At 46.6% G+C, this 16,335-nt stretch overlaps 1 protein-coding gene across 11 annotated transcripts in view; it reads right to left on the bottom strand.

Moving 5' to 3' along the window:
• Positions 1-1,528: 1,528 nt before the first annotated feature.
• KLHL3 (kelch like family member 3) overlaps positions 1,529-16,335 on the bottom strand; it is a 278,377-nt gene continuing 263,570 nt past the window's right edge. For 10 of the 11 annotated variants that reach the window (XM_058735748.1, XM_058735785.1, XM_058735804.1 and 7 more), the window contains 5 exons: positions 15,984-16,085; positions 12,505-12,633; positions 9,109-9,249; positions 6,737-6,880; positions 1,529-2,547 (listed from right to left, as the gene is read on the bottom strand). In XM_058735748.1, the coding sequence (XP_058591731.1) occupies positions 2,519-2,547; positions 6,737-6,880; positions 9,109-9,249; positions 12,505-12,633; positions 15,984-16,085 (545 nt within the window). In that variant the 3' untranslated portion in view covers positions 1,529-2,518. The remainder of the gene's footprint in view (positions 2,548-6,736; positions 6,881-9,108; positions 9,250-12,504; positions 12,634-15,983; positions 16,086-16,335) is intronic. The other variant, XM_058735762.1, reaches the window with a different exon arrangement.

The following is a 16,335-nucleotide window of genomic DNA, read 5'->3' as shown; positions in this document are numbered from 1 at the left end:
TGGTGGTGACATACCAGTGTTCTAGTCCCCGTGAGAAAGGACACGCGAGGATGAAATGAACATGGCCTCAGCGGTATTACCAGCAGGGGGCAGTGCTTCCGGAAAGGGAGATGGGAGGTGGAACCAATAGCAAAACTCCGAAAGCAAAAAACAGGGCTGGCTAGCTCTCAGGGAAGATGAAAAACATAATGTCCCCCACAAAAGCATGGAAGTCCAGCTCCTGGGTGTTGGGAAATGGGTGGGAAGTGCACCTTTAATCTGAAGTCGGGAGCTGTATGAATAGCACATGTCGGACCCCAACCCCCAACCTCATTCCCACCGCACACCAAAACAAAGTCCCAAACCTTCCTCTGACAGAGAGGAAGAACAATTGCAACAAGCGCTCATTCCATCAGCTTCCAAGCCAGAGCCAGGCAGGGCTCTGAAACCAGCCATCTCCAGGGCCAGCTGAGAATACAGCACCCAACTGAAGGCATGCTTTGATTCCTTTAGAGACATTTCCTCCAGGCCCAACAAAGCTACTGGTAGTTTAGCCTCTTCCCAAAGCCGCTAAAAATTCTGGATGCCTTGGTGCTGCTCTCCAAATGTCTCACTGAAATAACATCCGCTCAACATCGGAAGACATTTCTTCTTCAGGGAAGTTTAGTGCACAAAAAATATACAGTAAATACACAAGGCAGCCAACCAGCTAGGGAGGCTAGTGGCTTTCTAACTGCAGGGGTGAGCTGGGGGGAAGCCAGTCTCCTGCAGTATCTGCTTGGAAGTAGCCCAGGTATATCAGAAGTCTAACATCAGGTTTCAGAAAGCCCTTTGGCTCCTGTAAGTGGGCCCCAAATCAGGGAGGGTTAAACTCCAGCCCCCACGGTGTGACACAACTCTCCAGACACAAGGCCTTCCCTCCTGATGCCACAAATTCCAACATAAACGACTTGCTCCTTTAGGAAAGGCTTTCTTTTCTTTCTTTCTTTTTCTTTCTTTCTTTCTTTCTTTCTTTCTTTCTTTCTTTCTTTCTTTCTTTCTTTCTTTCTTCCTTTCTTTCTTTCTTTCTTTCTCTTTCTTTTTCTTTCTTTCTTTTCTTTTCTTTCCTTCCTTCCTTTCTTTTTCTTTTCTTTTTCTTTCTTTCAATGAAAATCATTCCATATGCCCTTAAATATCTGCCCCCTCCAGATGCTTGAAGTCCTGCCATTAATTTTTACCTGTGAATTATCAAAGCTCTTATCAAGCTCCTCTTTTAAAATGTAAATATCCCTGAGAGAGATCACTCATCCAGGGCATTTACCACCAACTCCTCCCTCTCAGGAAAAACAAGGAGGGGAGGATTCCGAAGGATGGAGAAAGGGTACAGGCCCTGGAACAGGGGGAGAGCACAAGAAAAGGAAGATGAGGACATTGGACAGACTTGGCCAATTGACCACTGCCATCAAGTGCTGAGGGCCAGCCTCAGCTGATATATACTCCTTTGAAGTCATCCGTGTCCACCTAAATCACACATGACCCCACCCAAAGCAGGGGCAAAACTATCTTTGGGTTTGGAGGTAGGATGACTCTTTATTTATCCTCCAAACCAGAACACTTTTGAGAGTAAAATGGGATGCTGTGAATAATTAAGTCTAGATAACCAGTATACATGGGGGTCTGTCCTATCACAGGAAAACTCAGCAATAGGATCCACTCAGACCATTTTGGGCAGGAACTACCTTACCACTTTGGTTTGTTGTTTTGTTTTTGTTTTTCATATATATATAGATTTTTTTTTTTCTCCAGTGTCACTCAGGGCTTCTCCAAAGAGCTAGTTTTCCCAGCTGAAGAGACACAAACTCTCCTTAACCTGAATCCACACATCAAAGACCAGTGGCCCAAGGATTAGGCAGTTGTCATCTGCTTCCTGGAGCAGAGCCCAGGGAGGAGCTGGGGAACCCATCTGTTCCCAGTTCTAGCACAAAGAGGGCATGGTACAGATTCAAGAATGCCCAGCTCTTTTGCAGACAGTGCCAGTAGTCAAGGCCAGTATGTGGGCATGGTCAGGGCAATGCCCCTCTCACCAGTTGCTTCTGGACATTTCTGGCCTCCAGAAGACAGCAGCTTTAGTCATCTCAGGGTTCCCATGGGGCAAATCCAGAAGAGAGGTTTCTGTGATTTGATTTTTAGCATAGAAGGATCAGTAGTAAAGAAATCCAGTAGATTGTCACACATCCCCCAACTTAGTGAAACACCATGGTCTACACACATACACACACACGCACATATACACACACTTCAGGTTCTCAGGTATTCCCATAGAAACACACATAAAAAGCCCAAAGGTGCTGGAGCTGTCAGGAACCCACTGCTCAGGGAGGAGGCAGGTCACCAGCCTTCACGCTGGACGCACTTTGCCACATCGCCACATGGGAGGAGGGCACTTCAGGCTCCACCGCAGACTCTCGCAGCAAGTGGCCCCCCAGCATCATGGTGCTGCCGTTGTCAGTCACAAGCAGCACCCCTCCCCTCCCACACCTCCTGGCAGTGGGAGTTGGGGTCACAAGGGTTTGTGAATCACAGCAACACCTAAGATGAAGAGGAGAGAGAGTTAGCAACTTAGCTTCTCCAAAGTTATTCAGAGTCCCAAGGAGTTCATGAGTCCAAGCCATCCCAAGGGCCCCAGGCAAGGGAAAGGGGCATGTTTGTATCCAAACACGGAAGGGCCTGTGGACTCAGGCTGCCGGCCAGTGGCTGGCACTTTCCCACTCTCATGGCCAACTCCCAGCAAGATACTTGAACCCACAAGCACAGTCCTTCAACACCACAGGTTAGTGGTCTCCCACCCCCAGCCCCTGCATCATCACATGTACACAGTTTCTATGATAACAACTCCTTTCCCGATCCCAGGACTCAGCTGACCAACACTCAGCACCTTCACCAGACCCCCAGAGGCGGCTCCACAGATCTACATCTGTATCACTTTAAGAGAAGTGACAGTGATTCGTGTCTACTTTTAGGAGACACTGAATATGAAGTGAAAAGAACACTGGACTGACTTCATGGAAGTAAGACAAACCGAATTCCACTTGTAGCTCTGCCACCACTCAAGCTGCACTCCGGCCTCAGGCAAGTCCATTTACCTCTTTAGGCTCAGCTCCCATACTATTTAAGGTCACCCAACTGAAAGACCCCTCTAAGGCTAAATTCTACTTGGAAAAACACTCCAGGGGCGCCTCAAAGCAGGGCTCAGTCGGTTAAGCTTCCAACTCTTGATTTCGGCTCAGGTCATGATCTCACAGTTCTTGGGATCAAGTGTCACATCGGGTTCTGTTGCTGACAGCTTAGAGCCTGCGTGGGATTCTCTCTCTCTGCCCGTCCCCCACTCTCACACGTGATCTCTCTCAAAATAAATAAATAAACTTAAAAAAAAAAAACACAGACATGTCTGTGTGTGTTAATGGTTTCAGCCAAGTTGAACCATCCTCCACAGCTAACTTTGTGAATCCACAGATGACCCTAGAATCTCTGTAACGTGGCAGATACCGTCGCTTGATTCATCCAACTTCCCTTCTCCATGCTGTCCTCTATTGCAGAGAATAGCACCGTATGCACTCAGCTTCCCAGACTCCCTTGCAGCAGGAAGTGCCATGTGACCCAGTCCCGGCCAAGACCATTGTCAATGCACATCTGCCAGTGCTCAGCTGTGCCTGTGTCCCTTGTCCCACCTCAGAGAATGCTTACATAGGGCCCAAGGCAGCAGCGGCAACTACTGGTATAGCTGGCAAAAGAGAAAAGGGAGGAGAAACCTGGTTCTCCAATGACAGTCTGAGCCCCTTGGCCAGCCCTAGACTTCTTCTTTCTGCCTAAGACAAATAACACACCTTCCTTATTTAAGCAAGAACCTGTCAGTTTTTCTGGTATCTGCAACTGAACAAAATCCTAATTTACAGGTAAGGTCTACTGGTACAGTGTAACTAGAGCCTCACTTTAACATATTCCCATGGCTATAAAATCTGGTTGCAGATGAGATTGAGAGAACAATGCTAAAAGAAATGCCAGGATACCCATGTGGTGAGATTGTGCTAAGATATCCATTGCATATGAATTCTGGATAAAGGTGCAGGCAGAAAAGCTCTGAGGTGGGCAACAGCAGAGTCTCCAGACCCAGATGGGCTGCCTGACCCTGAGAACATCTCGCATGCACCTCAGGAATCTCTTTCATAAGGCAGCGTTTTTTTTTAAAAAAAGTAGTTTCCTATATTGCTTTTTTATATAAACTTCTTTTGATTATAAAAGTAAAATATTCTCATTATGGGAAATTTGGAAAATGCAGAACACAAGGAAAAGAAATTTTCTAATCCCTTCATACAAAGAGAATCACTATTTAAAAAATTTTCTTTATGTTTTTTGGACTATTTCCTGGCTTCTAAAAATAATCCTGATCATTTACCAAGGGGATGCTACGTGCCAGGGAAGGCACAGTACTAAGTGTTCCATGTATTACCACACACAAGTTGTAAGAGATGTGGTACGATTTTATTCTCATTTTACAAATGAGAATACAAGAGGTTCACTCAGACCGATTACCCACCCCAGAGTCTCCAGGGCAAGTAGCAGAACTGGAACTCAAATTCAGATCTGATTCCAATATCCATTTTTTTTAGGTGGTAGCTCTTCAAACGTCCATGACCCCAGAACTACCTGAGTGAGCTCAAGTGGTACATACCTTGTGCATTCTCCCTTTTTAACCTAACAGCCTGTCACAAACATGTTCTTATGACATTAAGAACACTTCCACTGTAAAAATATTCCACAGTTTAACTACTTCCCTGATGGCAGACACTAAGTAGCTCTCTGCCCTCTGCTATCATAAATAATACTCCAAACAATAACTATCCATAAATCTCTGCATTTCAGACCATTTCTTTAGATTCTTAAAAAAAATGGATTCACTCAGTCAATGGACTTTAACACAAATTGCATGTTTGCTTGTATCCTTCTCACCTGCTTCTAGAGTGGACAGACAATAAAGGAGTGGACATGAAATATTCAGCACATATATGAAATTCTAAACACTTATACCTAAACCTTCCCCTCTCATTAAGGCCCAATAAGAGCCAAGGGAGGGTCCCTCACTGGCCTCGCTGCCTCGTACTCGAAAATGCCCTGGTCTTGGGGCACCTGGGTGGCACAGTCGGTTAAGCGTCCGACTTCAGCCAGGTCACGATCTCGCGGTCCGTGAGTTCGAGCCCCGCGTCAGGCTCTGGGCTGATGGCTCGGAGCCTGGAGCCTGTTTCCGATTCTGTGTCTCCCTCTCTCTCTGCCCCTCCCCCGTTCATGCTCTGTCTCTCTCTGTCCCAAAAATAAATTAAAAACGTTGAAAAAAAAAATTTAAAAAAAAGAAAATGCCCTGGTCTTGCCACTACAGCTTTGAAAAGAAAATGAAAGTACTGGTTTTAATAATTAATCTTGAGAAAAGAATCACTCACTCTAAGACCAAAATACCTCTAGCATCTTTTATATTTAGTTGAGAAAAATCCTACACGAGGAAAAAAAATAAATTAACTTTGCTGCAGTTGAGGACCTGTCTTGACAAAATGTGATAGGAGCCCCTTTAAGCCTGCATGATACAATCTTCCTCTGCACAGAAATCCAAACAAGACGGAGTGATTGACCTTCTAATATAAAAAGGGAATAAGAATGCTGTTGGAGTCGTGGGGTAGACTAAAGGAGATAGTGGTTGTAGAATACGTAGGGTAATGCCTGGCATGTTTGTCTGTGCTCAGTAAATAACTGTTAGCCCTAACTATTCCACTTCCTGGAAGACGAGATACAAGGAGCAGGGCTACATGCCCCTGCCATCAGCAGCACCCACTGTGGTCCGACCTCCCAGGCCTCACCAAACCCATCAGACACTCCCCAGGAATGAGCCTCTACATTGGCTTCATTCCTATTCCTCCATCCAGCCTCATGCCCAGAATAGTTTCTCCCCCTCAGCTGGGGTAGTACAAAGGACACGGGCTCAGGAGTCAGACTGGAGTCTGAATTCTGACCTCGCATTTTTTTTTAAAACCATGTGGTCTTGGGCAGGTTCCTTAAGACTCTCCAAACCTCAATTTCATCATCTATAAAATGGAAAGATACAGTCCCATTCATCCAGAAGGTTCTTGAAAAGATGACAGCAAATATACACGCTGTACCAAACACATTGCCCTGTGGCACAGGGAGGGAGCACCTGGCAAAGGGCAGCGAGCTGTATGATGGGAGCCCCCCCCCAAAGTTTAATCATGCCCCATTTCCTCCAGGAAGTTGTCACCTGTCGTGTCCTAAAATATGTACAGCAGAGCACATTCCATTTAGAAGTTATGTGGACATCACCTTGTATGTCCTATTTCATGTAGACAGACCTTATCTTTCCAATTAAACTTGTGTAAGGCAAGAACTGTATCTTACTCTATCTAGGAGCCCAGAAATGGCAATGAAATTCTAAAACCTCTTATGACAAATCAGAGTAGTTGGAAGCGGCTCCCTGGAACACAGGTGTCAAAGAGAATTCTGGGGCTACCTTCAGGTTCGCTGGGGGAAAACAGTGCTAATTATGGGTATGTGTCATGGGCACAGAATGGAAGAGTGGTAGGTGACATGTGACAATTATCTGCCCTCTCTGGAGAAGGCGCTTAGTCCCAAGTTCAGCAAATCACCTCCACCCCTACCCCACACTCTCTGCGCAGGGGTGGGGTGAGGTGAGGGTGGAGTCGGAGTGAAGTGCACTGACCTGCGTAGCTCCGCCCTGTGCTCATGTTGGTTGGCAGCAGCGTCCATTTGTCGGTGACAGGGTTGTAGTACTCCACCGAAGCCAAATTGCAGGATCCATCATCCCCTCCAACCACATACAGGAGCCCATTCACTGCACACACCCCTGTGAACCAGAGGCCAGAGGAGACATTATGGCAGGAGTCACCAGTGATGGGAATGGATGGGAGACAGATCTGGATGGCCCTGGAGGTGCTCCTCCTCCCCTTCAAGGTAGCTCCAGGAGCTAGTTCTTCGGTCTCATTGTGCTCAACTGAAGGACATGCTGACAACAGCCACTGGGCTCCGAGGATCCCCCTTTCTAAAAAGGGGGAATCACTGCTATATGTCCCATGGACAGTTCCTGGCCCCTGACCCTATCAGTACTTAGAGCTTACCAGGATGGGCCCCTCTCTATTGGAGCATTGCCTACTGGTGCATGCAGACCTCTCATGCCCAGACTAAGGGAACCTCACCCACAGTACTACTGCTCTGCTTCTAAGTTTTCCCTGATAAATGCTGTTAGATCCCTCTTGTGTGGCTATGGTTACATCTGTGATGCCTTTGCACTACTTAAGTCTAAATCCACACAAAGCTCCCAGGGACCAGGCATCCCTCCTGCTCTGATCTCACCGAGGGCTGGTTTGAGGGCAAGGTCTCATGCAGCAGGGACTCAAGGGTAGGAAACTGTTATTTTGCTCACCAAGAGCTCAGTCAGTTAAGTGTCCAACTTCGGCCCAGGTCATAATCTCACAGTTTGGGAGTTCGAGCCCATTGTCAGACTCTACGCTGAAAGCTTGGAACCTGGAGCCTGCTTCGGATTCTTTTTGTCTCCCTCTCTCTCTGCCCCTCCCCTGCTCATGCTCTGTATCTCTCTCTCTCAAAAATAAATATTTAAAAAAATTTTTTTTAATTAAGAGGCCATAGTCCAACATACATGTCTTTTTTCAAAATGAGACTAAGGGGTTGGTGATGTTCAAAAAGTTGTAATTATAAGTATTGATGAAGATATATCTCAAACACTGGTGAGAAGATAAAATGTACCACTTTCCCGGATGGTGGTGAAAGCACGTATGCTCACTCAGGCTCAAAAATTTTACTTCTAGACTTTTATTCTAAAGAAATAATTTTAGATGTGTGCACTGATTAGCCAAAGGACCATTTGTAATAACAAAGTGTTACTGATAGAAAAGATGGAAATAAATGTCCAACAGTAGATTAGTTATTCAAATTATGATATAGCCATTTAAAATATCATGTAAATATATTTCATGTTATAATAAGTTATTCATGGAAGATTTTAAAGTGGATTGGAAAAGGAGGTTATAAAATAGCATCACAGTGTGATTCCACTTTTGCTATTAAAAAACAGAAATGTCTGTATGTAAATGTGTACATATACACACATCTATTTTTGGACTCAAGACACACTAGCTGTGTTAGGTAATCCCTCGAGTGTCTATAATCTCTCGCTCATGTGGTTTAAGGCCAAGTGCCAAGTTACATCATGGCGGGCTTAGGCAATGGGCAAATTAATAACTCTCCTCTGTTTACATTTTCAACATGTGAGCTACAAATGAATTTAGCAAACTGGTAACTTGATATAAAGGAAATAAATCTGCCAGAAAGTCACCTAGTTGTCTTTCCAGCCTGGGAAGCTCAGCTAAGTCAACACTTTCATAGAGTAAAGAGGATAAAGTAAGATATAATAACAAAGGACCCAAGCCAGAAGACAAAGTTGTCAAAGGAAATAGTTTAATAGGGATGTCAGGCTCCCGGAATAAAAATCTAAACCCTCTAAGATAAATCATTCCCACAGGAAAGAAAAGGGGAAGGGACAGAGAGACAGAAGCACAAAGCAAGAAAAATGGGAAGTGTTCCCACCAAAGAATGAATAAGGGGACTGGTTACCCCTAAAAGGAAGGAGATGGGTTTCAGGTGGGAAGTGAGGGGTTCTCAGAACCAGGTAGTGGCAAAGAAAAGACAGAAGCAAGCATCATTGCCTGACCATGTCCACACAGCCTTGTGCTTAGCTACCCAACAGAGCCATTGGACAGGGGGCTTTGACGGTAATCGGAGGGCTTTTCTGGGTCTGTGTCCATGTGTGCACAAAGTCATCACCCTTTGTTGGAAGAGAAAGAACCCCCTGCGTCTACATAGGGGACCCTGCGGCTAGCTTTTGTGGTCCCTGGCTCTCCCCTCTCCCAGCCCAGAGCCTAGCTGGCAAAGGGATACTCCTGTGTGAGGTACAAGCTTGGGCCCAGGTTCTGGGAGTCTCTCCCTTCTGCTTTTCTTTTGGAGTTAGTGTTCACTCCCAAACCCCGCAAGGACAGAAGGAAAGAGCGGTCATATTACCTGCGTTGCGCCTGCACATGTTCATGTCCGCCACCTGCTTCCAGGTGTTTGTTCCAGGATCGTAAACTTCAACACTTTTCCTCACCAGGGGCCCGTCATGCCCGCCTGTGGCATACAGCTGTCCACTGAGGACCCCGACCCCTGAAAGGCAGAGTACAGTGTCCCAGCCTCAAGCTGGCTACCGCGACCAGAAACCAGGAGGCCTGGCGTCCAGTCCTGGGCAACCGTCACCAGCAGGGTGACATGAGGAGTCCTGCTCTGTTCCCCTTGACCTCAGTGTCCTCATCCATAGAACAAATATGACACCCTGCCTGCCTCCTACAACTGTCAATCTGAGAATTCCCTAAATACAAAGCAAAAATGACCCTGTATCTATTTAGAGAAACGTAAATATACATATGTAACATGTATGTGACCATGTATGTATAAAATGGGGAGAGAGGGTTCCTATGCAAAGAAATAAAGTAAAAAAAAAAAAAAAAAGACTGAAAGAAATCCTCCAAAACATTAGAAGAAGTTATCTCCAGACGGTAAAATTACATTTGTCCTCCCGTTGGCCTGTCTGTGTTGCCAAGTCTTCCTACTCTTATTCCTCAGCCTTCAATTATACGAGTTGAGTAAGAGGAGTTAAACCTGGCAACTAGCCGCGTAGCAGGTGCACTGCCATCATTACTGCGCAGACCTCCCTGCATGCCCCAAAGCAGAACCCATCCTTTCTGCCATACATTCTCCTCTTAGCTTGTAGAGGGACATTACATCACTCCCGATGTTGATAGGCCCGAGCTTGCTTCTAGCATGGCATCGTGTACAGGATTCAGTGTCATCTTTTAAAATCCTTCAGTGCAGGTCACAGAGGGAAGGGGAGTGGAAACAGCAACAGACCTGGTGTCCGGGACACATAGGTCTGGACGTGTGTCTCTAACTTGCTGCCGGGTGAAACTTCCCCTTTCCAGGCCTCAGTTCTCCCATTTGCAAAGCAACATGGCACACGGGCTACCTCGCCCCACGACAGGCTGCATCACAATCAGGTGGAGAGATTTTGAAAATAATAGATTCCCAGGGCCTCCCTCCCAGAGACACTGGCTGGGACTCAGAAAAGGTACCTCAGGTGATTGGGATGTGCAGCCACGTGTCAGACCCAAAGACTCAATTTCTAGGATATAAACTTCACATGGACAAGGACTCTATACTATTCAGACTATTTCCCTGTGCCTGATGGTACTAGGTCCTTGTTTGAATGCCAAAATATGTAAAATCCCATCTAGCAATTATGCTGGTTGTGCTGGTGGTTCCTCACAGTTGCCCTAAACTAACAGCAGATGGTGGTGTTGTATCAACAATGGCTATCCAACGGACTTGGGTATAATGAAATTCAGTGTGTTCCAAAGCAGCCTCATCTGCCCCTCTCCCAGAACTAGTAGAGCCTGGGTTCCAGTCATGGCCTCTTTACCCTCCTCCCACCATCTGCGAGCACTGCTCACACACTATTGAAAAAGAAAGCGGCATTCCAGGTCCTCAGGGTCTCCCCTGCCCTTCTGCAGCCTCTTCCACAAATGTTCACACTGATGTCTCCTGGACCTACAGCCACCATGGCTCCCAGCACTTCAAAGGGCCAGAAGTAGCCAGAGGCCAGAGTCTGGTTCTTCAGCCACCAAAGAACACCCACCATGCAGGTTCTCAACTCCAGAGGTGAGGCTTCCCCTAATCTTAGGGATGTGAAGCATATAACAAAAGCTGACCTGGGAACCTGAGGCCAGGGCTCTGACAGTAACTTGAGTCAAGAGTCCACCTCTGGGAGAGGGAGCATTCCCTAAACTGAGGTCACTCAGTGCCACAGGCAGTAGAGTTGCCACCATCGAGGGCCAGAGCAGCCCCAGTGAACTCCACACAGTAACAAGGCCTGGGCAGCCTGGCACAGACAGAGCAGTTCGCCTCCAGAGGCAGATCTATGGCAGATGGGGCCAGTCTGTGCTAGGGGCTCCACACGGGGCTGCCCCTCCACACTTGCTACTTGAGATGCTCCTAGAAGCAGCCCCATGTCTCAGTGCTGTTCCACTCCTCCTCAGCTGTCCCTACATCCTTGAGCTTTGAACTTGCTCTCACGCTTAAAGTCACAGAAGATTCCTAGGAAGTACAAACAAGACTCTACCAAGACTCTCTAAACCAAAATTACTAAAAGAGCTCTAGGAAGGGAGAGGAACCATGAGATGTGTGCATTGAACTGGCCCCTGGGGAACATCTACTGCAGCCCACTCATTTCACATCTGAGGAATCAGAAGCCAGAAGGGGCAAGTTCTAGCAGACTCAACACTAAAGCATAGGCCTCCTGACTTCCAGGCATTTGCTCCATGTTCAAGGAGGGCCAACTGGTCAGAATCAGCAAACACAATCTCACTAAAAGTAGTATTCCACATACAAATGCTTCTTAAATGGGACCATACGCCTTTTTGTTTTGTAACTAGTGAGCACACAAAAGTTTTTGAATAATATTAAAATAGCATTAAGGAATGCTGAGCAAGTAGTCATGTGTTTGGAACTGTAAAGTGAGAACACAATTCAGTCTTAAAAATACAATAAAGAAAAAAAATGCACACACAAAAAAGACCTTGAGGACATTATGCTAAGTAAAAGAAGACAGAGAAACACAAATAACATATGATGTCCACTTATATGTAGAGTCTTAAAAAAAAAAATCAGGGGCGCCTGGGTGGCTCAGTCGGTTAAGCGTCCGACTACAGCTCAGGTCACGATCTCGCAGTCTGTGAGTTCGAGCCCCGCGTTGGGCTCTGGGCTGATGGCTCAGAGCCTGGAGCCTGTTTCAGATTCTGTGTCTCCCTCTCTCTCTGCCCCTCCCCTGTTCATGCTCTGTCTCTCTCTGTCCCAAAAATAAATAAACGTTAAAAAAAAATGTAAAAAAAAAAAAATCAAAGCCCACAATACAGAGAACAGATTGATAGTTGCCAGGGGGAGGGCCAAACGGGTGAAAGGAGTAGAAATCCTGACTCTACCAGTTATACAACCTTGAGCAAATTACTCACCCCCGGTCAACTTACTTTCTGTTAAGTGGAATTTATGTTGTGTCTACCTTTTAGGGGCAGTGGTGAGGACTAAATAAATTGAAGGTGCTTATTAGGACAGCACCTGGCATGCAGCAAGCCTTCACTTTTCAGGGATGCAGTTACTTCCACAGAGATGGAAGGGATGATGCTGAAGAGAATATTCCCTGCGAGAGGTTAACATGTAAGTGCTTGTGTCGAGCTGGAAAGGTGCCAGTGGGAATACAGACATTAAAAGCAAAGAATGGGAAGGTGAAGTAAGGAAGAATGTTCAACTGTTGGTCTCCGGACCCACCTGGGAGTGGATCAGACATAGCCTGCGCCCTGAGGCTCCTCGTACCTGCGCCACTGCGGCGGGTGCTCATGTCTGCCACATAGGTCCATTCATTGGTTGCTGGGTTGTACTGCTCCACAGTACTCAGGCACTGGCGGGAAGCCCCATCATAACCTCCGACAGCATACAGCTTCCCTGGAACAGACAAAGTGGTTGAGGGTGGTGGCAGGGACAGTGGCACAGAACTGGAGCTTGGCTGAAACTCCATCGTTAACCCACTGGGGCACCTTCATCGCCATGAGAGTTCAGGGCCCCTTTCCTCCAGAGGGACCACAAACCAGACTATGCATTCTTCACAATTATGCCTTCTACTTCCTCTTAAGCCATGAGGCTCCTTAATGCAGTTCAGAGCATCTTTCTAAATAAGCACCCTAAATACCCAATGCAAAGCTATGGCCTGGCACCACTGTGGCTCAGCATATTCTTGCTAGTGAACTATATTAGATCTTCTCCAGAATAAGGCACCCAAGAAATAAAAAGCTAGTGGGGCCCAGCTACAGGCAGGCAGATTGACTTTTGGCTAATGGCTTACAACAACAGACAAAACAAATATGAGAAGATATTCTTCAGTGAGAACCCAAACTGTGACTTTACCATACTTCGTGTGCTCCATCCACAATTCCAGCAAATGGAACATGTGGACGCAGCACGGTGTGTGCACTCTGGGCTGGGGTGGCTGGAATTCATTGATAGGCCATGCGCAAGATCCCTGAAACACCATTACGCATAAATAAAAATACCGTAAGTTGTTATCTAAAGGCATCATTTCTGCCTGGGGATGGACATATGAGGTTGGACGAGGGGCAGGAAATCAGCATTTCAGCTCTCCTAGAGCAGAGATTCAAACAGGAAGGGTCTCTTCTTTCTCTTCCTCCCTCCCTCCCTTCTCTCTCTCTCTCTCTCTCTCCCCCCCCCCCCGCCCCCGTGTGTGTGTGTGTGTGTGTGTGTGTGTGTGTGTGTGTGGTAGGGGCAGTCCTACCTCACCTAGGCCTAGGCCTCAGACCTATGGGGAGTAACGGAGTTATAATAAGGATCTCAAACACTAACTGTAGACTAAGTAAACACTGCCAAATGCAAATCCACTTAATAGAGTTACTAACCAAATGAGGTGCTTTTTTTTTTTTGTCATTATGTGCTTTCCTGAGGGAGAAATACCAAAAATAAAACTACTATTTGGAAGTGTGCCATTTTTTTAAATTAGAAAGAAGCTCAAACTGCTGTCATATCAAATATAAAATTACTGGGGCGCCTGGTTGGCTCAGTCGGTTAAGCGTGTGACTTCAGCTCAGGTCATGATCTCACGGTTTGTGAGTTTGAGCCCCACATGGGGCTCTGCGCTAACAGCTCGGAGCCTGAAGCCTGCTTCAGATTCTGTGTCCCCCTCTCTCTCTGTTCCTCCACTGCTCACACTCTGTCTCTCTCTCAAAAATAAATAAACATTTACAAAAATGTTTTTAATTATTTATTCTTCTATCATTGAGGCTGGTTTTGTTTTCTGCCCGAGTCCTTTCCAGGGACCCTTCTAAGAAAAAAGGGACACGTCCTCCCCAGTTCTGCCCTTACGTAAGCCAGAACACAGATTCTTGACCCAACAACTCTTCCAGGGTCCAGGCTGCTCCCATGACATAGGCTGGCCAAGATGCAACAACCTGCCCACCAGCTGCCCTCTGCTCGCCGAAACCTAAGTCATTCAGGTGTGGAGGAGATGCGGAGCTCCCGAGAACAACCCCAGTGTCATTCAGACCAGACAGCCATGACAGAGGACAGAGAGAGGGCAGGGAGGACTGTGACCATGTGGAGAGCCCTATCTCCAAGGCCACGGTGAAGCAGAGGCCCCTTAAGATCCTCCTGAAACATTCTCACCAAAGCTATGAGGAGGACACACTGCAGCCCCAAGGTGACCCACAGCCAAAGAGCTTCAAATTCAGAATGAACAAGATCAACAAATTCCCAGGCTGTCCCCTGTCTCAACAGGCACGCTACAAGACAGCACTTCCTCCACACACAGAACATGCTCACACAAGCCCTTGTCAAGGGGAGTTATTTCAAATCACGACCATGAAGGCAACTTCTCTAACCTGCCATCAACCATCCTAACCTTGCATCAGCTGAAAAAATACCGACTCAAGGTTTCTCCTTGAGTCTATTAACAGGGACTTGCTATTTTTAACCCCTACACTATTGTTTAGTATTCCTGGCTGAGGAACAAGGGAGGAAATGGGAAGGTGGCTAGACAAAGCACTTATATTTGGCAGACAAATCAATTTCTGTTTCCACCAGGAGGATGAGATTGCAAGAAACAATTTATCTTAGAGGAGGACAAAATCCTTGCACTCACCAAAATGACTTATTTAGTACGTTAGAATAATATACTTCTAAATGAAAATTTATGCAATACTGGTACAAACCAAGAAATGCAGTGAGAGAGAATATTTCTACTAATGTCTGTCTAATCACTGCACATTACACTCTCCCTAAAGCAAGTAAGTGTGTTCTTGTGGATGCATAGGAGATTGGGGGGGGGCGGGGCGGCGGGGAGAGACAGAGAGAGAGAGAGAGGGAGAGAGAGAGAGAGAATGCCTGCGTACATGTCTAAATGCATAGATATTCCAGCTATATTCCCACTTCAGGAGAGATTAATGAATCAGTGTCATCCTATAAAGTATACCATTTTTTTTCCAAATAATACTCTATGCTTTAATACATTGAATTCACACATATTTATAAAATCCCTATCAGCGTTTGCTAATGGTCTGAAAGAGTGTAGCACAATGGAAAGAGCACGGAGTTAGGAGTCAGAGGACCCAAGCTCAAGGACCAGCTGTGCTATTTACTAACGTTGGGCATATCACTTGCCCCTCATTTCCCCATGTGGAGAATGGAGAAAATCTAAGCTCTGTCTATCTCCTCCAAAAGGATTTTGGGAACAAAATTTATATATAAAAGAGCCATTTATAAACTACAGAGCCCTAACTGGGCCCCATATCTCACTACTCTCACCTGCCTTACCCCACACACCTTTCCTGACTTGAGCAGGACTCTGCCACCAACCTGTCCTGCAGTGACAGTAATCAGACCTGGGAAAACATGCCCACCTCACTTGAGGCTCTGTTAATGTGTTAATATTCAACATATAAATAGGAGGACCAAACTAATTAAATAAAATGAACCCTCACCCCACCACATTATACTCCTACATTCTATGTTGACTCTAGATTCCTCAACCTATAACACAACTGTTGATAAGTAGCCAAAGCAACAGGCTGGTGTCTCCCCTTAGGCTCCACTTACTCCCCCCAATATACCTGGCCACCTGCTAGCATGAGCCAATAGCTGCACCCATCTGCGCCTTAACTTTCTTCATCTGTTCCATCAGGATCCCTGAACCTGACTCAGAGCAGTGATGGGAGGAATAGAGCCAGGGTGCTGGGACAAGACCTGTGGGCTGGGGCAGGGACAGGCCGCCGCCCACTGGTATTCCTTACCCTCCACGACACCCACACCCACGCTGCTCCGCCGTGTGTTCATTGGGGCCACGAAGAACCACTCGTTGGTCTTGTAGCTATAGGCTTCCACCGATGCTAGGCCTGGGAGACCAGAAACTTGTAAGATTTTTACTCATGAGGAGAGGTGAGGCGTCATCTGGTGTGAGGCGGGGGAAGGGTCAGAAACCTGGGGATATGGCTGAGTACCACCTCTACCTTGCCATGCAGACTGGGGCGCCTCCCTGATGCATGTCCTCAGTGTGTCTACCTGAGAGGACCACAAAGGCCTGACTCATGGTGGGTCACAAGCGGACATGGGGATACAACAGAACTGCCCTGCAAATGTAAATCA

Source organism: Neofelis nebulosa, chromosome 1 (genome assembly GCF_028018385.1).
Source record: "Neofelis nebulosa isolate mNeoNeb1 chromosome 1, mNeoNeb1.pri, whole genome shotgun sequence".
In the NCBI taxonomy this organism is placed as follows: Eukaryota; Metazoa; Chordata; class Mammalia; order Carnivora; family Felidae; genus Neofelis; species Neofelis nebulosa.
This window is presented reverse-complemented; position numbering and strand designations above follow the sequence as displayed.